Source organism: Prionailurus viverrinus, chromosome B2, assembly GCF_022837055.1.
Source record: "Prionailurus viverrinus isolate Anna chromosome B2, UM_Priviv_1.0, whole genome shotgun sequence".
NCBI lineage: Eukaryota > Metazoa > Chordata > Mammalia > Carnivora > Felidae > Prionailurus > Prionailurus viverrinus.
In genome coordinates this window covers 75946372-75966323 of record NC_062565.1, presented here as the reverse complement: position 1 = coordinate 75966323, position 19952 = coordinate 75946372, and the positions used below count along the sequence as shown (strand labels likewise).

Below are 19952 nucleotides of genomic sequence, written 5' to 3'. Positions count from 1 at the left end.
GATCTGCATGTTATGTGCCCACTCCTCTCATAAATCTATCCACAAGCTTCTTTATCCAGATTTCCTTGCCTCTGTTTTATTGATCTTGGTTTATCAAGGCCTCTGACCAAATGCCCAAGCCATTTGTCACTATCCAGTAGTCTATGTATACCCATACCTCAGGCCACTTCCACCTCCAAATAAAGTAACTGATGAAGTGTTCTGCTTGGGCTCTTCCTACTGGGAGGATTTCCCTTCACCATATTCTTTTAGGGATACCTATGAGTGTGGCAGTAGTGTGACAACAGTCTATTTATGGCTACCATCAATATGCCACCCTAACCTATATGTGAACAAGGCCAGAGTATTTTTCTCTGTCATCCATGGACACAGGTATTTCTAGCCATGATCAGATCCGCTGGGCCCAAGCTTCCAACAAGCTTGTACAACTGCTTGCACATACAACCTATTGCTCTGGGTAACATTCAAGTACAATAAATGGATTGGTGCAATATTCTCCAGTACAATACATGCTGTCTCTAAAATCTAAGCCTACCTAGCACTTCTGATATGTACCGATTTATTCTTTACCTTTATCTTTTTGGTACCAGCATGTCCCAAACAATAGATCAGCTAAAACTTCACCAAAAGGGCAGAACCATAAAGTTTTGTGAGGTTTATCTTCTACTCTCTGGTTTGAATGTGCCTAGGTAGGATAACTTAGAATAATTTCCACTTCCTACTCACCAACTACAGTCAGTATTATGCCATCAATATAGTAAACCATAATGATATTCTGCAAAATGTCAAGACATATTTCCTACACATTACATTCTGATAGAGCACATAAGAGTTAGTTTAGCCAATGGGGAAAACAGTGAATTCAACTGTTGGTCTCCTCAGGTGCATGCCAACTGCTTTCATGCTTTTTCTGAAGGGAATTTAAAAGACCATTTTTTCCAGATAGGTAGTGGCATACCAAGTGCCATGAATTCTGTTGATCTCTTCCAATTAAGCAACTATATCTGACACGGCCACTGTAATTGGTGCTCATACTTGCTAAAGTTTACCGTAGTTCATTGTTATCCAAGATCCATCTGTTTTTCTGCAGGAGCTAAATAGATTGAAGAGCTTTATGCAGGGTTTACTACCCCTGTGTCCTTTAAATCTTTAAGTGGTGGTGCTAATCCCTGCCATTCTTCCTAGGAAGTAGTATTGTTTTGGATTTGTTCATGTGGATGGGGGTGGGGCATTTTCCGGGCTTCCATTTGGTTCTTCCTACCATAATGGCTTCACAGATCAGGGAACCAACACAAGGGTTCTTCCAGTTATAAAGTATACTTGGAGATTTTGTATATCCCAATTACTCATTTGGAGCCTGGGGATGCAATCACAGGGAAGGCCACAGACCCATTGTACCCCTGTGAAACATACTTGGTCTAGAACTATAATTTTTATCTGGCCTCCCTATGCCCCTACTCTAACCGGAAGACCATAATGGCATTTCAGGCTCCCTGGCACCAGTGTCAGCTCACACCCCTTACCCAACAGTCCTTGAAACCAATTTGACAATAAATTTCATATTAAAAAAAAAAGAACTAAAAAAAAAAAGAAACCAATTTGACAATAAATTATATATTTAAAAAAGGGAAAAAAGAAAAGAAAAGCTTAAGAATCCTTCTTTCAAAATTTGTATAAAAAGTGGATCATGCTGGGGCGCCTGGGTGGCTCAGTCGGTTAAGCGTCTGACTTTGGCTCAGGTCATTACCTCACAGTCCGTGAGTTAGAGCACCACGTCAGGCTCTGTGCTGACAACTCAGAGCCTGGAGCCTGCTTTGGCTTCTGTGTCTCCCTCTCTCTCTGCCCCTCCCCTGCTCACACTCTGTCTGTCTCTCTCTCACAAATAAATAAACATTAACAAAAAAAATTTTTTTAAATGCATCATGCCCTCTATCCATTCCAACGCTCTCCAAATACAGAGACAACTATGAATTAGTTAAGAGATTTCAGTTTTTTCTTTGTTTTTTTTTTTAAACGTTTATTTATTTTTGAGACAGAGAGAGACAGAGCATGAATGGGGAAGGGGCAGAGAGAGAGGGAGACACAGAATCGGAAGCAGGCTCCAGGCTCTGAGCCATCAGCCCAGAGCCCGACGCGGGGCTCGAACTCACGGACCGTGAGATCGTGACCTGAGCTGAAGTCGGACGCTTAACCGACTGAGCCACCCAGGCGCCCCTAGGAGATTTCAGTTTTAAACTATACTGGCTAGTTTTAATATCTAGAAATTACTATAAAGTTATGGAATCTAAAATTTGTCTAAGGCAGTAAGAAAAGGGATAGGGATAGAGGTATTCAACACAGCACTATTTTAAAAAAAGTGATCATTAAAAATAACTTCAGGTTTATACTCCAAAAAGTTGAGATGTCTCGGAGAACTGGATATAGTCAAACCTGCTGGGTGATTTTCTTGAGCTATATTCAATGGCTCCAGAGCAGGTGTTTCTTTGGATAGGCATGCTCTAAGTGCTCTGAGGCAAAGCAGTTGAAAGTATTTGCAAAAGGCCTTTGGAAGGATGATAGAATGGACGCTGGATAAGAAAGGAAGTGAAAACAAGTCTTGAATTCTGGTTAGGCATTATTACTTTGAGCAGGTCTTTTAACCTGTCTGCTTCAATTTTCTCGTCTATAAAATGAGGATAATAATTTCATAGTGACCTTGTGCATGTTTTTAAATGGATTCCTTCAGACTGAATACTGCCTCTTTTCACCAACCCTTGCTACCTTCTACTTACCCCTCTGATGGTCTAGGTTTCATTTTAAACTTCCTCTAGAAAGCCTTGTCTAACCTCCCAGGGGGTGAGGAGACCTTTAACATCTTCTAACTGCACCCTATGTCTATCATTGCTGTTGTCATACAGAATTGCAATTGTCTGATCACTTGTCTATCAGCTCCATTAGACCAAAGACTCTATTAGGGCAGGGACTATGATCATTTGTTCATTTAGTACATATTAGAAATAAAAATATAAGCTAAACTGAATTGACTTGGAGAGTATAACGATTAAGTGAAATAATGCTCGTGCAGCTCCTATCAACCTACATGTTCAATAAATAGTAGCTTTAAAAACTCTCTATTATTATTCAAATCTTTATCTGAGGGCACAGCTCCTGGCATGTATACATTTGTATCACAATAAACACTTGCTGAATGAAAAGTTTAGACTGGTGATAATGACATCCTTAGCCTATGTCTGCCAGTGGCAATTCTTTCAACTGTTGTTGATTTTACTTTCACGATCCCAAACGGTCCTCTGAAACTCCAACTTGTGCGTGTACGTGTGTGTGTGTTTTAGAGCAAGAACGGGGCGGGGTGGGGGTGGGGGGTTAAAATCCAAGACAGTAATTGTAAGATGCCACTATAGAGGGGGAATAAGGGAGGGGCAGAGGGACACCACAGAGAGGCTCGGGTTGGGGCGTGTATGTGTATTTTCAATTTCTTGCCCACTAGATGGTGGAACAGAGCCCCTAACCTGATAACCGTATGCTTTCTCACAGATCTGAGTTTCTCTTACAATGCCCACTCAGCAGTTTGCACGTGGAAGAATCCAATAAATTGTTATTATGTTTTTCAAAACTTCCGCTTGGAAAACAGAGCCGAAACCACAAGGGCGGGAAGGTTAGGAAGAGTAGAGACTTGCGGAAATACACGACTAGGGGAGCTAAACTACATTTCCCAGGAAGCCACGGGCTGGGCCTACAACACCCAGCATGCCATTGTTCCGGCTCTCGTGACCTGCTCGTGCCGTCCACTTTCCCAAGGAGCGCAGCAAATCTGTGCATTCTCTGTTGGTGCGGCAACGACGGCTCTTACCTCCGGATTATCCTGAGCCGCAGCAATTCCTACTTTCGCTCGTAGAGCAAAAAAGACACTAACCACTATTCCGTGGAGCCCACAAGCCACGTGACCAGCTCGGGTCATGTGACTCCAGAGCCAGGCGGCAGAAGTGTGTTACCCTGGTAACTGTTGAGCCCCGCAGACCTTCCCGGAAAGCGCGGAATTCAGAGACCGAGGTAGGTGAGGCGTAGACACTTGTTTCCCACTCGGTTGACTCTGACCGAGACTGTCCTCAGACCCCCTCCCCAGGGCTTTAGTTTCCCAGGTCACTCCCCTCCTCCGCCTACACTCTACTTCCAAGTGCGTCTTTGTCTTCTCGCCACTCTGGAACCCGCGCTTCCTGGAGCAGGGCCCCACCGAACGGAGCCGGTTTGAGAGGATCCGTCTCCGACCGAGATCTTGGGGCTAAGACCTTAACCGCACACATCCTCAACTGATCAGAAATGCTAATGAGTCAGGGAGGTGTTATTCTGCAAATTGGGCAAAATATTGTCCAGGGTGTTCACACACAGAGCCCCCCTCCACCGCTTCTGGAAAATGAAGCTGCGGTTTGAGCAGCCTCAAGGAGGCCCCGAAACTGGGACAGATTTGAAAGTTGGTTGGGTTCATTAGAGGGACAGAGAGAGCTTTGCTCCACGAGTCACTATTGTATAGTTTTGTTGGCCTTCCCACGCTCCAAAAGAAACGTAATATGTTCTAATTTGGATACTTCATTAACTTTATCTTAGGTAGATTTGAACCGTAATGAATTGCATTTTGTCTGTATCTGGAAACAGTCTGTCTTGCAAAACTATTACTAGGGACTGATAACTAGCTGAATGACAAGGCAGCACGTACTGTCCTGTGCTTTGCAAAAAAGAAACCGTCTTTTGAATTTGCTCATTTATACTAAATTTTTGAAAGATTCCTTGAGAGGACCTGCTTTGTTTCAGGAATGTTATGTAACACACACACCATAGAGTTAGGAAATATTGTGGTCACCCTTTAACACTTGGATGTTAACAATGAAAATGTAATCTTGGACCCTGAATACAAAGCAAACTGTGAAAGCTGCTTTTCCAAAGCAGTTTTATTCATGAATTTGGAATCTTTTGTCCAGGTTATTGGTCAATAACTGCATATATGCTAAATCGTAAGAGAAATGTCTGAGGTTTAAGTTTGGTTGTTCTTATGATGTGTTGTGAATTTCCTCAAAGAATATTTATCTCTTGTTATTTAGTGTTTCCAGTGTTGTAAATACTTTGGAATGTTTACTTTGGGAAGTGAAAATTATTGATTATGGCTCACTATTCCAAAGAAGAGCTGGATGAAGAGTTTGAAAAGTTCATGAAAGAGGTAAATTTATCATTTTAAAAGCTGTATTGTAAATTTGTGTCACAAGAAATTCATCCTTCAATTCTTTCTCCTCTACTGTGCAGTTTGACCACCTTGAAAATAAAACAGCCAAGTTATTTTACCAGCAAAATGGGTTTATTTTTTAATGGCAGAGGAACTGCATTTCAGACCTTGCAGGCTATGGCAAAACTATAGGCAAGACCTGAGATCAAAGGAGAAGAACTATTACCTTTATAGAGAAAACGAGGAGAAAGGTGGGAGGGGATGCTTTGAATGAAAGTCCATTGGAGGAAAAAAGTAGTCACTGTATTTTCTTGTTGGCTGATCTAATTGCTAGGCCTGGAGAAATTCATTATTCCCCCTGTTGGAAAATGCAAGGTACATTTCTTCCTTTTGGGGTCTGAAATTGATGAGTTGATAGGGCATGAGAGCTCCCCCTTCTGGCCTCCTGACTTTTTAAAATGTAGTTTCCTTTATTTGGTTTCATATTTTTCCCTTTGGATCCAGATCTTTCCTCAAAAGCATCACTGACCAAGAAATACGTCATCTGTGCCTCTCTGTGCCAGGAAGGACCTTTTCTGGGTGTCACGTCCCACCAGAGAGAAAGCGTATGGCAGTTAGAACCCATTTAAGACCATATCTGAATAACAAGCTTAGGAAGGAAAACTCTCAGGCATTTCCCATCCAAAGTCTATATCTATATCTGTATCTTGTTGAGGTAATACATGTTGGAGATCATCTTGAAGTGTTGAGCTAGCATCACCTTATTGGGTACATGGTTTCTACAAAAGTTTGACGACCAACACGTGCAAAACTTAAAAATTACTGTACAAAACGTAACTAAAAGAAACATGACAATTCCAAATTGTGTACTGGTTCTGAACCATGACCCTAGGCCTGAAGGTAGCCAGCTAAATAAAAGATCTTTGAGAATCATGTGAAATTTGTTGTAGTTAATGTGCTTATTCCCTAATTTTGTGCAGTTGGGTTTCTGCTTTTCCAGAGTAGTTTATCCATGTGCAGTAGGTGGTGTCTGTCACACAGACGCATCCTTACTCAGCAGGTAGGTAATGCGAACTCTGTGATTGTCTAAAACTACTTTAGCCAGTGATTTGAATGATCATTGTTGGGCTGCTTCTGCTTTGGCTATAGAACTGACCAGATCTCCTAATTTAAGGAGAGATTTCTAATTGTGTCTTTTAGTACTTGCTCTACTGAAGGGAGAAAGGCTCTCTCTATGGAGGCAAACCTGGAGTTGTGTATGCCTCTTGGAAGTTCTCATTCAAGGTTGCCATGAAGGTTTAGTGAGGTGGACCAGTGGGAAGCTGCTAGTTATGAAGCAAAAGCAGAACAGTGAATATAGCAAGAGCACATTGTCCTTTTATCCTTCAGCTGTCAAGGCGATGAATTGCTCAAGCATCGGGGCCATTACTAAAACCTCCATGTATAGAAGAATAGCCAGGAGCTGCACATGGGGCTCCCTCAGAAGAATTAGCATTTGTGGACCCATTTGTGGGTATAAAGGCATTATTCAACCAAGACTCAATGTTATCACATACTAAAAGTCTTCCTAAATATATAGGTATCACAGCCAGCTTACAAATGGTCCTACTTTGGCTCTTTTACAATGTGTTTTATATATGTATTCACGGGATTTCATTTCTCCTACCCAGGGTTGGGTTAAATTGAGGCAGGGAACAAGTATGTGTGGATTTAATATTCTAACCTATAAAAGGGACCTGGGCAACAGCTTAGGCATGAGTGGCAATTGGGATTCCAGTGAAATTGCTTTTAGGGGGAACTAAGGTATCCCTGTTCCTATGGACTCGATCGAGGTTTCTGGTGACAAATCCAACAACCAGTTATTGGAAAATGTGAATAAGAGCAATATCTGTCCATGGAAGAGGAAAAAATAGAGTAAGAAGTAACAGCGAGAAAAGGTATGCAAGCCTGCTTCAGTCATGTCGGGAAGGTTGTCTTTATCAGATGTCTGCTTTAATTCTTGGAAACTTTACTTGCAGGTCACCAATTGGTATGCAGGTGCAGCCTGGATTTAGTGCTGTCTTTAGATGTGACATGTGAATCAGGAGTCTATTTCTTGAAAGTTGGTGGCACAAGGGTTGGTTAACAGTACCTGATAGGGCCCCTCCAGTGAGGTTGAAGAGAGAACTTTTTGGTGTGTCTTGCAGTAGACAAAATCTCTGGGTTGCGAGTCATGGTGCTTAAGGCTTTGTCTCCTGGGAGTAAGCCATGAGGACAGTTTTACTAAAGCATAATTATTCTCAACAGAAGGAATCAGGCCTTTACAGTATTGGAGTATATCTCCTTTTATCAGCTGTGGATCAGAGGAGGCAGGAGCCAGGTGCATCAGGTGCTCTGTGACTGTCTTAAAGGGTCAGAGTTAATGAGTTACAAAGGGGATGGATCGCAGATTTAGAAAGACCCAATCACAGTGCTTTTGGCCAAGTTAGTTGAAGGGTTTCCACAAATTTTGCTAGTTGAGTCTTAATGGTGCTGTTAGTGCCTTGCACTAGCCCAGAGGATTGAAGGTTGTGAGCATAGATAGTGCTCTAGAACCGGCCAAACAGCGCAGACCTATTGACAAACTTGACCAGTGAAGTAAATGCCTTGATAACTTTGAAGCTTGAGAAGGACTCCTTAGGTGGGAATACTCTTTTCTAATAGGATTTTAGCTACAGAAGGGGCCATACCCTCTCTGCAAGGGAAAGCTTCAGTTCAGTGAGAAAACAAACCATGACCAAAACATTTATATTCATGGGAAAGGAGCTGAACTTCGAATGGTCTATTGGGCAACTTAAAATGCCAGTGGGTGGTGTGGATGGGTTTCCCAGAGTTGTGTTTTGGACAGGTAGAACAAGCAAAGTAGGCACTTTTGTGGGCTTGTTAATATTTCTGTACCAGAATTGATTCATAAAGCCTATCATCTTATCGGGAGAGCAATAATTAATGCTTGTACAATGGTTAGTAAAGAGATTTTGGAGTGTCTGGCAGGACTGGGTTATTATTTGGCTCAAGATAGAGTTCTCTCTTTTTATCAAACCAACAATTACTAGATTTCCAATATAGTTTTTCCCTCTCTGGGGCTAGTTTTTGGATATATCTTGTCAGTTTTTCTAGATTATCATTTGGGGCAACATCTCTTAGGACCAAGACAGAGGATTGGTTATTGGTTCCTTTAAGAGCAGCGTCTTTAATGGAAACATCAGCAAGGTAGTTTCCTTTGGCTTCCAGGGAGTCAAGTCTGGAATGCACAGGAGCCTTAATAGTAGCCAGGGCAGTCGGCAAAAATTTGACATCTAGTAAATTTAGGACATAAGAGCCATTTTTAATTTTATTCCCATTAGAAGTAAGGAAAGTTGGCTGTTTCTATAATATCCCAAAGTCATGGGCTGCCTGAAGGACATATGGTCAATTTAAATATTTTCAGTTTTACCCTTGGCTAAAGTACAAGTCTGAGTAAGAGCATATAATTCAGCCTGTTGGGTGGAAGTAGCCAAAGGTAAAGGTGCTGCCTTGATGATTTCAAAAGGTGTTGCAATTGCATACCCAGGGCAATACCATTTTCATTCTTTAAATAAGACCCATCAGTAAACCATGAAAAATCTGCATTGGTTAGGGTTATCTATTAATTGTCATGGATAGTCAAAAGGTGATCTGCCCACATCAAGTGGTGGTGAGAGGTTTTATCAGAAGGATAAAGGAGTAGAATAGCAGGGTCAAGGTTATTACAGTGAGGAGGAGTTACTGAGGAGCAGTGAGGAGGATTTCATAGGAGGTGAGATAGCTGGCCAAAAGGTGTTGAGTGTGGTAAGGATTCAGAGGGGCTTTTGCATGGGGCACAAGGGTGGTTAAAGGGGTTACCATGATTATTTCTTCAGTGGCCCTATCCAAAAGGGCAGGCTCTGAGGCAAGGGGGTTATCCCCGTGCCACAGTGTCCGGTTGTTGGCTATAATATCCCATGGGTTGATGACAGCTTCCATATTTTGGGGTGAGTACTTCAAAGGCATTCCATTCTCATATGCAAAAAGGAAAAGAGGAGCTGATAATTAGGATGTCCAAGGGCAGAAGGCTTTATTAAGATTTTCTTTAAGGCCCCAAAGGCTATGTAATTCAGATCTTACCAAATAATAGATTCATATTTGTTGTTTTTAAGTAAGATATACAGGGGTTGGACCATAGGAGAAGTTTGGAGCCCAGTTTTTGACAGTAGTCACCTAGCTGGAGAAAACCACATAATTGGCTCTTATTTTTAAGTTTCAGGATACCACAAAGCCTGTCTCGATCTAAATGAACCCCTATTCCAAGATCAGGTGTCTTAAATATCAAACCTGAGTTTGAGCAAACTGCAGTTTTTCCTTGGAGACTTTATGTCCCTTTAAGGCTAAAAGTTTTAACAGCTACATTCTGTCCTCCTGTGAAGAGGCTTGGGAAAGGGAGCAGAGAGGCAACTCCTCTACATTTTGTAACAAGGTAGGTTCTCCAGAAAATTTTATATCATTTAGTCAGCTTTTAAGGTTTGCAAGAAGTAAGACTTTCTATAAAACCCCAGGGCATTACTATCGAAATGTATAGTCTTCCTTCCCAAGTTAAGGCAGAAAGATACTAATTTATCAACTGGAATACTAAAGAATGCACACAGAGATCAATTACAGTGAAAAGTTTGCTTTCAGTAGGACTAGATGCTAGTAGCATATTGGGTTAGGAACAGCAAGGTGCTAAGGGATAATATTTATTGCTGGAGGTCCTGGACAAACCTCCACCCTCAGCCACTGGGTTTTCTTACAGGTAAAATAGGGGTGTTACAAGGACTAGTGCAGGTGATAATGAGTCCCGGGGCCTTATAATCTTCTATTTTGGGCTTGATGCCTTGAAAGGCTTCTTTCTTTATAGGGTATTGATTAATTTGGGGGAGATCTTTTGTGGGGTCTATTTGAGTCTTAGTACGAGGTGCTTTGAGGATTTTACCCATAAGAAGGGTGGTAACTGATCCAATTGGGACAATGGTTAGTGCCCTTAGAATTAGTTCCAATGCTGTCAGAAGTGAAGCAAGTAAAAGATGTTGAAAGGTCACTTGATTCACCAACTTGGCAATCTTGGTTGCTTCTATCAAATTCTAGAATTGCTTACCCCTTTTTGGAAAAAGGAATTCCAGCAAGATACTTTTCTAAGAAATCTCAGCCCAGTAAGTGAATTGGAAGAGAGAATTAAGGAAAAAAGGGTGGGTACCTCTTAAAGGACCTAAACCAGAGGGAATAGATTTATTAGAGGTAGGAACCTCACCGCTTAAACGGTTTTGTTCCTCTGAGGCACGGGCTGCTTTATAGTGGTGGGTTGAGCACCGGGAGTGTAGCTCCAGTGGCAGTGAGTACAGATAGAAATTCATTCCCAGTCTGGAGGGTTGTTTCTCTGAGCCAGTTGAGACAGAGAATTGGGACAAGCCCCTTTTGTTCCTCAGAGCCCAGTGTTTGGGAATTAGGAGAACATTGGAAAGAGTGGTTAGAGGGCTGACAGCATCTGGAGCACTTGAGTTTGTAGCAGCCTTTTTTCCAGTGTCCTGGTTTTTTAAAATAATGGCAGGCATCAGGAGGGTTTTGGTTTTGTTTAGGGGCCTACATTTGTTGGAGATGAAAATTAAGGATTTTAGTGGTCTTCTAGTTGAATCATCTAGAATGCGGGTGAACTGCTAAATTAACTAAATCTAAGGCAGATGTAGTTTCCCATTCCATTCTGGTCATTTTAACTGGAAGGGAAAGATCCGATTTAGCCAGTTAATGAACACAGAATTAAAGGCTACCTGAGTGGACTCAACATCTACAGGAAGACCGAAGTTTTCATTAAAAATAACCTGAAGTCATTTGTAATAATAACAGGTTTATTGAATTTTTGTGCACAAGCCTGAATGATGTTCCAATTAACAAGTTTAGGAAAAGCTTTTGCAATTTTTCTGTGAAGACCTCTAGTGAGTGTCCTGCCAAAAGTCAGAGATCTGTTTTTCTAAATCTCTTTCAGGATTTTTCTATCAGGCCAGTTTCATCCAATGTTAGGCCTGGCCCTCACCGACAAGCGTGTGAACTAATTGATATAACTCTGAGAAACTAAGTTGATAAGTTTGAATATGTATGTTAAATTACTCAGCAAATCTCTGAGGATCCTCAGTAACTTTGGCAAAGTCTTCGACTCTAGCTTGTAGTTCAGCTTTAGTCCAGAGAACATAAGAAACTAGGAGTTTAGCAGTTGGATCCTCAGGGGGCTTAACTTTAAAGGAGGAGGTTCTGCTAGGTTCAGAGGAAGAGAGCAGGGAGAGATAAGGAGGAAAAGGGAAATCCAGAGAGAAGAGTAGAATGAGGAAGGGAAAGGGTATGGAGGGGCTGGTATGCTGCTGCAGGGAAGTAGGAAGATGGCCCCAGAGGAGTGGCCAGAGCACAGGATGACTGCTGTGTGTCTGGAGATGAAGAATCCAGGGAAGGGAAAGAGCACTCAAAAGCCCTTTTGAATTCTCTCAATTGTTTCGTAGCCTCAGTTAATTTAGAAATGGTATTTTGCAAAGGGGTAATTTTAGAGTCAATATGTATGGAAGACTTTGGGTACTAATTAAAACAGGCATTCCATGCAGTTTGTTTAATTTTAGAGCCATGGTCTTCTAATTTGGGTTTGAGAAAATTAAGTTGGAGGAGATCAAAAGTTTCCCCATGACAGTAATTGAACTTCTAAATTTAGTTAAGTTGGTCTATTTTGTTAGCATTGTGCATGCAGGAGGATCATAGTTTTTAAATATAAAGCCAGCCAGGATCCCAGGAGGAGGAGGGCTGTCCTGAGAGAGTTTAGAGGATTATGATCCCATTAGTCAATACCAGAAGTTCAGAAAAACATGAGTACTCACCATATAGGACAAAGCCTTCGTAAAAAAGAAAGAATAAAGCTTTTAAATAGATCCTAAATAAAGTCAGAGAACTCAAAATGCAAAGTGAGCAGAGCTTGGAACCAGGAGACACATACTCTCAGACTCCAGGGTCGGGGAGAAAAGAATGAGCTCATTTGGCTCAGTGGGTACAGGCACCTGTTTGCTCACCAGCCTCGTAGTTGTTGAGAGTCTTCTCTGGATCCCACTTCTGATCACCAAGTAATGTTGACCTCAAGGTTAAAACAGCCCGTTATTTTATCATTTATTTGGGAATGGCAAAGGAACTGCAATTTGGGACATGCAAATGATGGCAAACCCATAAGCAAGACCTGAGATCAAAGGAGAGGGACGTTATTTTCTAGAGAAAAGGAGGAAGTTGGGAGGGGCTGCTTTGAACGAAAGTCCACTGGCGGAAAACAGGAGTTCAGGATGGTGATGGCTTCTCATTGGCAGGGCTGTTGCTGGGCATGAAGAAAAACCTTCCTTCTTCCCACTGGGGTAGTAGAGTAGGCTTTGTTCTGTTAGGAAATGCAAGATACACTTCTTTGTTGGAGTCTGCAATTGATGACAAATTGATGGAGTGTGAGAGCTCCCCCTGCTGACTTCCCCATTGTGTTCTAAATGAGGTGTCCTGCATTCAGCTTCACAAGTCTGTCACCACACTCTGTCAACTCTTCCTCCAGAATATATCTGTCATCTTCCTCATTCTCTCTCCTTTCATCTGCCATCATCCCAATCCATGGTGACATCTTCTCACCTGAGGTACTACAACAGTTCCTACGTACTGTCCCAGCATTCCTTCACCACATTGCAGCCAGTGCCGTCTTTTACGTAAATCAGACTGTTCCTCCTCTTTGTAAAACACTTTATTGGCTTCCCATCACAAATGGAATAAAATCCAAACTCCTTCCCATGGTTTACAGAGCCCTGGGTGATTTTGCTCATGTCCTCCTCACTCGCTTTATACCCCTCTTCTCCCTTATTCACTTATGCTACAGTGAATACAGTGAATTCAGTGAATACAGTGAATACAGAGCTTGTGCTCTGTCTCACCCTGTCTCAAAAATAAATAAACGTTAAATTGTTTTTTATATAGAATTAAAAAAGAATTAACGTTTATTTATTGTTGAGAGAGAGAGAGCAAGAGACAGAGTGAGCAGAGAGGGGCAGAGAGAGACAGGGAGACACAGATTCTGAAGCAGGCTCCAGGCTCTGAGCTGTCAGCACAGAGCCTGATGTTGGGATTGAACTCATGAGCCGTGACATCATCACAAGAGCTGAAGTTGGACGCTCAACCAACTGAGCCACCCAGGTGCCCCCAGGAGAGTCACATTTTAAATGATTATACTAACATTCTTGTTCATAAAGGGAGTTTGATATACGATGTAGTAGAAAACCTCAGTTTAATTAACAGGAAAAATAATGCCTACCTTGTAGGATTGTTGTAAGGTTTAAAAACCGCATTTAAGAATTATCCGAATATAATAGATACTCAGGGTAAGAATCTCACTTCTCATTTGGAAACTGATTTTTTATTTTCAAATATGGGCACATTTTGAAAATTAAGTTTATAGAAAGTGTTTTCACTGTAAAAGATAAAAGCAGTGTAGACCAGTTTTTTTTCCTTTTGCCCTTTATTTGCCATCCCTTCAACACTCTCCCTCCATATCTTTCTCTCATATTCAATCTCAACCCATAAAAGCTTTTATCTCATGTTAGAGATTTGGGTCATTTTTTAATGTCTCACTTTTTAATAATAAAAACCATGATTTTAGAGTCATGGTAACTTCTTTAGTCATTTTGCTAAATTGTTCAGTAGATTGTTCAACGATATGGCTTACATATCTTTATAAGGAGATTGCTAGGACCAGCTTTTTTTATTCTTTTTACAGATTTATTGAGTTGTCATATACCATACAATTCACCCATTTAAAGTGTACAATTCAGTGGTTTTTAGCCTATTCGCAGCTATGCAGCCATCACCACAATCACTTTTAGAACATTTTTATCCTCAAAAGAAACCCTGTACCTGTTAGCAGTTACCCCTTCTCCAGCCTTGCACACCACTATACTTTCTGTCTCTGAACATATGCTTATGTTAGACATTTCACAGAAATGGAATCATACAGTATGTGGTCTTTTGTGACTGGCTTTTTCCACTCAACATAATGTTTTAAAGGTTCATTCATGTTGTACATCTTTCAGTACTTCATTCGTTTTTATAGCTCAATGGCATTCCATTTTTTGGGTTTATCCACATATCAGTTGATGAACATTTGAGTTCTTTCCACTTTTTGGCATTTATAAATAATATTGCTATGAACAATCATGTACAAGTTTTTGTGTGGGTGTGTGTTTTCATTACTGTTGTGTGTATACCTAATAGTGGAAATGGTGGGTCGTATGGTAACTCTGTGTTAAACCTTTTGAGGAATGGCCAGATTGTTTTCTAAACTAGCTGTGCCGCTTTATGTTCCCACCAGCCATGTTTTAGTATATTAGGTTTCCAACTTCATATGCTCAGCAGCACAGTTACTCTCTGGGGACTTGCTTTTGTGTATTGTTTTGTTTTTAATGGTAGTAACCTGAAAAGCATTGTGGAAGATTATCAAAAGTGAGAATACCTAGTATATATTAGACAGTAGAGTGAGCACTCTCCATTTCATTTTCTGATCTTTGTCACAAGCCTGCAAGGTCAGTGGTTTTTCAACACATGAATAAACTGAAAAGAGAGGATAATTTTTTCTAAGCAACAGCTAGTATATTTTGAAGTTAAAATTTGAACTCAGATCTGTCTGGCTCCCAAAACCTCTACTCCTTCCATACTCTTAGGTGGCTATGGGGCTTAAGAGGAATAGACCAAGTCTGTGGCAGATTGTCAGAATTTGGTAAACAGCGAGATATGGGGAAGAGAGAGGATGGAACATTTCTAGGTGATGACCAAGTTTAGAGACCGAGTAGAAAGTGATAAAACTAAAATTCAGATAGACTCCTTTTCCTTCCCTTTTCCCCGCTTCCTGCTTGATTGTCAGGTTGTCAGGGAAGACCGTGAGTTCTTTTGGAACACTTTAAAGTTGACACTATTATAAGTCATTGAGATAGAATTGTTTGGTTGGCAGGTGGAAATTTGTGTGTTGTCATCTTGGAAGTAACCTGGCACTTACTAGAGTGAAAGGGCACTCTGGTGCCAGTTGGGGGATTACATAGTGTAATGGAAAGTGGACAGGTGTTATCAGACCTCCGTTTAAATCCCAGGTGTGTAACACTTACTAACAGTAACAACTGAAGCAAGTTGCTTAATCTCTCTGAGCTTGTTTCCCCTTCTGTAAATCTTGATTGGATTGCTTAAACATTGAGATAACCTGGGGATAGGTCCTGATAAAGAGCAGGTATGGAATAAACGTTGGTTTCTTCTCCAGGAAAGTTGTGTAGGATGAAGATAAAGGACCAAGAACAGAGTCCTGGGGAAGTCTTGTAAAGAAATGGGCAAAAGAGCCAAGACCTATTAAAATAGACAGGTGGGAGAGGTCACAGAGCTGAAGTATAACTTGGAGGAAGTGATGCTGTGAAATCAAAGGTAGAGACATTCGAGAAGAGTTGGTCACCGGTATCAAGTTCCATGATGTGATCAGGAAAGATGACTAGCAGTGGTCCTTTATTTGTAACATTTAGGAGGCCTTTGGAACTTGGAGGAGAGTGTTTTGGATGGGAACCAGATTCTAAAGGGTTGAGCAGTGAACTCACGATGCTAGTATGTAAAGGAAAAGTGGTAAAGAGGAGGGAGGAATAAGGATCTTAATCTTGTTTGTTTTGTTTTGCTTTGCCTTTTTTTTTTTTAAGTTTTTTTTTTTTTTCAACGTTTATTTATTTTTGGGACAGAGAGAGACAGAGCATGAATGGGGGAGGGGCAGAGAGAGAGGGAGACACAGAATCAGAAACAGGCTCCAGGCTCTGAGCCATCAGCCCAGAGCCTGACGCAGGGCTCGAACTTCCGGACCGCGAGGTCGTGACCTGGCTGAAGTCGGACACTTAACCGACTGCGCCACCCAGGTGCCCCTTGCTTTGCCTTTTTAAGAAAAGTGGAGTAGACTTGAATGTTCATTCTTTCATTCCACAGTTGTGCGAGGTGCTGTGCTAGGCCCTGGCGAGGCAGAGATGGGCAGGTTTATAACCTGAGGGAAGGAGGGAGTGGAGAGAGAGGAGGGGATGCAGAGACAGAGATAACATGAGATGACCAAGAAAGTAAGGACCTAGAAAGGCAGGAAGTGACCCCTCTGCAGGTTCTCCCAGGAGTGGAGGAAAGAATTTCTTTTCTGAAAGAGGAAAGCAGTGTCTAACAGGTGAGTGTGATGGTGGAGTGAGGGAAAGGAGGGTGGTTTTTGAGTGAAGGTCTTTATTTTCTCTGTGAAGAGAGAGGGCAGGTTACTGACCACGTGGTGGAGGTGGTGGGTCGATTAGGGTTAGAGTAGGGGATTTAGGATCGTAGTAAAATTTGGACTTGAAGAGTAGAAAAGGACAATAAAAGTTGATTAAAGTTTATTAATCATTGTGACAAAATGTTGATTTCTCTGGTAAACACCTGAAACTCAGTTCTTCTGGTCTTAGAATTCTGTGTTCTTCTAGAGTGATATCAGGTAATTTTGCTGAATCATTATTTATTCTTAGACCCTAGAGGATGTCTAGAAGGGGATTGTATCCTTCTCTTTTTCTTTCTGATCAAGTTTCTTGATAAGTTTTATTTCTTTGTTGTTATCATTGATTTTTTCTGGTTAGTTTACTTGTTTAACTCTGGATGTGAAATTGATGTTCAGAGTTGTATATTTGATATTTAAGTTATTTTAGCCACATATCTGAAAATAAGAATGTATACATTATTGCTGAGAAAATTGTTTATGTACAATGAAGAGAAACATTTTTAGTGATGAATCTGGGATTCTTTAAAATCAGTGGCTTATATCCGATTTAGCTTTCAGATGATTCTTTTGAGAATTCAAACAAAACACGTAGACAACCTGAAAGAGAAGTGAAGAAGAAAGATGCATTGCCATGGTGGATAACTGAAGATGATTTTGAAGATGGTGGTAAATATTGCTGGGTTTTTAATTTCAAATTATTTGACCACAAGGGGTCAGTCAAGCCTTTTAATTCTGGGATTTTGTTGTTGTACTATAGGTATTTAAAGAAAATAATACTAGTATTGCGACTTTTTAAAGTTTGAATTACATATTACTTCATTTTATTATGTATTACGCAGTTGAGAATCTATGATGATTCTGCATTATCAGGTTATATTGTTATATTGGGATAATTTATATTCACTCAAATTAAGATGATATTTGTGTATTGTCATATTTCATGGCAGATTGATTTGAGGTGATTTAATAAAATGTTCTGACAGTGTATTAATGTCTTTGCACTGGGTAGATTTTAAGAAATCTATAGATTTTGGTATCACAGTCTGTTAATAACAATAGCAAGAAAGTAATTTATTGCCTTGGTAAAGAACTCATTGTTGATCCTATCTGACATACATGTATAGCTTTCCCAGAACTAGTCCTAGTCACATCTTTACAAATGGAAAACTACTCTCTGGTACCTGTGCTTTGGTGTACATGCTATATAGGAAACTGCCATTATCCATAAGGAACCCCAGACCATGTCTATTAACCTATGTTCAAACTATTTGTGGATCTTTAAGCACCATTTTGTAAACCCACAGGATTTCTGTATCCCTGGAGGAAAATTTGCCCTGTAGCTTTTGTTTTTTCCCCATGCAATTAAGCCCAGATTCCTTAATGTGACAGCTAAGGCTTGGTATCATCTGACTAGGACCCTCCTTTCTAGCTTTCTGTGCTCCAGCTATACTTACTCCCTATCTCCTGGAAACATCATTGACTATGCCTCTGTGCATTAGCTCATGCTTGCTCACCACAAGGCTGCCTTTGCTCTCATCCTTCTTGTCCAGTAAAGCTTGACATTACCTCCTTCCAATCCTTTCCTAACTCTTCTAAATCCCTTTTCAACGTAATTATTTTCTCCTTCGTTTTGATTTCAAAACATAGCAACAGCACTTACACATTGTGTTGATAGTTATAACCCATAGGGCTACTCCTGAGGTTGTGAGCTTTGTGAAGGCAGGAAACACTTCTTTTTGTTTGTATCCCCTGACCCTCAACAGTAAGTAATAAATGTGTTTAATAAATGAATGTTAGAGTGAATTTGATAGTCATTTCTCTGTTCTTAAAATTGTAAATAAGGAATTGCCCTACTGAAAAATACAGTGCATTTTTTCAGAAGTCCCCCAACCATGTAACAATGCTAAAGTTTGCATGCAAAGAATTCTTTTTTAGAATTTTGCCCCCATTGGTGCTTGGAAAGGATATTTATTATATGATGAAGTACTATTGGAATTGTTTACGAAGATTTGAGACTTAATTAGCATTCAAGTCTCTTTTCTAGAAAGTAATGAATTAGAGATAGAATGTGCATACTCATCCTAAAGGAAAAGAATAGGCCCTGGACCAACACTGGAATGTAACCTGGCAAAATTATTAATTTTTAAAAAAGAATTTATCAATCAGAAGTGGATTTGATTAGTAAAAGATGCAAATAAGGATACTTAAGCAAACTTTGACAATATGCGTTTGAACACAGAGGAGAGGGTTTTTCTACCCAAGGACATAACGTGGTCCCTCGTTCAATCACAAACATTTACTGAGTTCATGGTATATTGTGCATACCAGACACTAGTATACAGACAGGGTATGAGTCCTGCCATCAAGAGTGTAGAAGCATCACAGCGGGGAGGTAAACAGCCTCAGGAGGAGAGGAATGCATTGCCAAATTTGGATAGGCATCAGGAAACATCAACATTGAGCTACTTCAACCTTAGAATTTTTCTTTCAACTGCCATAAGGATAAATGTTCTGCCTAGAGGATGAAACAGTCTAATCCTTCTACAGGTTATACTCTTCACTATGAATGATCGAATGGATCTTGGTTTTGGTTATTAGTTTCTTGTAAGATCAGTTAGTCTGGTCATATCCCTGAGTCCAGCTTCAGAGCCAGGGTGAGACTCCGCAGACACCACAACAACACCCCAACCTGTGGCATGCACTTTTTCATTGGAAGTGTCTGTAGATATGTCTTTTGACACTCTGCAACCGTAGAAGTTACTATTTGATGTATGAAACCATTATTTACACAGAGCCATGAGAAATAGATGCTGAATCCTTTCCAAGAGGACACTAATTAAGATACTGAAGGCAGAATTTGTGACTTCTTATTAAGACTTCCTTCTAAGCAAAAGTGGTATTCTAATCTTAATATTTATACCACACAATGTAATTATTTGACTTTTCCATATTTCAGGTTTTTTTACAACAAATGTATGCTATTATGATAAATGTTGATATTGCGTAACTTTTTCAGTGTTTTCTAATGTTTTTGGAATAAAGAGCGAAACCCTACTTTGGGCTATGAGTACCAGCCTGGTCTGTCTGACCCATCGATCCTGCTCTGGGCTTATTTCCACCTGGACTCACTCTCACAATCTAGATCCAACCTTACTGGCCTTTTTGTGTCTTCCAATGTGGCCTGCCCCTCCTGTTGCTGACCCTTTCTTTGTACCTTTCCTTCTTCCTACTCAGAATGGTCTCCCCTTTCTCGTTCACCTAGTTGTTTCTTACTCTTCCTTCACATAAGGCAGAAGATATCCTTACAGTGGCATGGTATACTGTATTAAATAGTTGTGCTTTCAAGTAATTTTTAAAGTTTGTTTCATTATGTATAAACTTTTGAAATTACTTCATAAGATACAC

General features: G+C 40.5%; 1 protein-coding gene across 5 annotated transcripts in view; it reads left to right on the top strand.

The window, feature by feature from the left end:
* The first annotated feature begins 3813 nt into the window (after positions 1-3813).
* CEP162 (centrosomal protein 162) overlaps positions 3814-19952 on the top strand; it is a 117268-nt gene continuing 101129 nt past the window's right edge. For 3 of the 5 annotated variants that reach the window (XM_047860649.1, XM_047860650.1, XM_047860646.1), the window contains exons 1-3: positions 3815-4050; positions 5094-5209; positions 17099-17213. In XM_047860649.1, the coding sequence (XP_047716605.1) occupies positions 5153-5209; positions 17099-17213 (172 nt within the window). In that variant the 5' untranslated portion in view covers positions 3815-4050; positions 5094-5152. Of the gene's footprint in view, positions 4055-5093; positions 5210-17098; positions 17214-19952 lie in introns of all 5 variants that reach the window. The other 2 variants (XM_047860648.1, XM_047860647.1) reach the window with 2 other exon arrangements.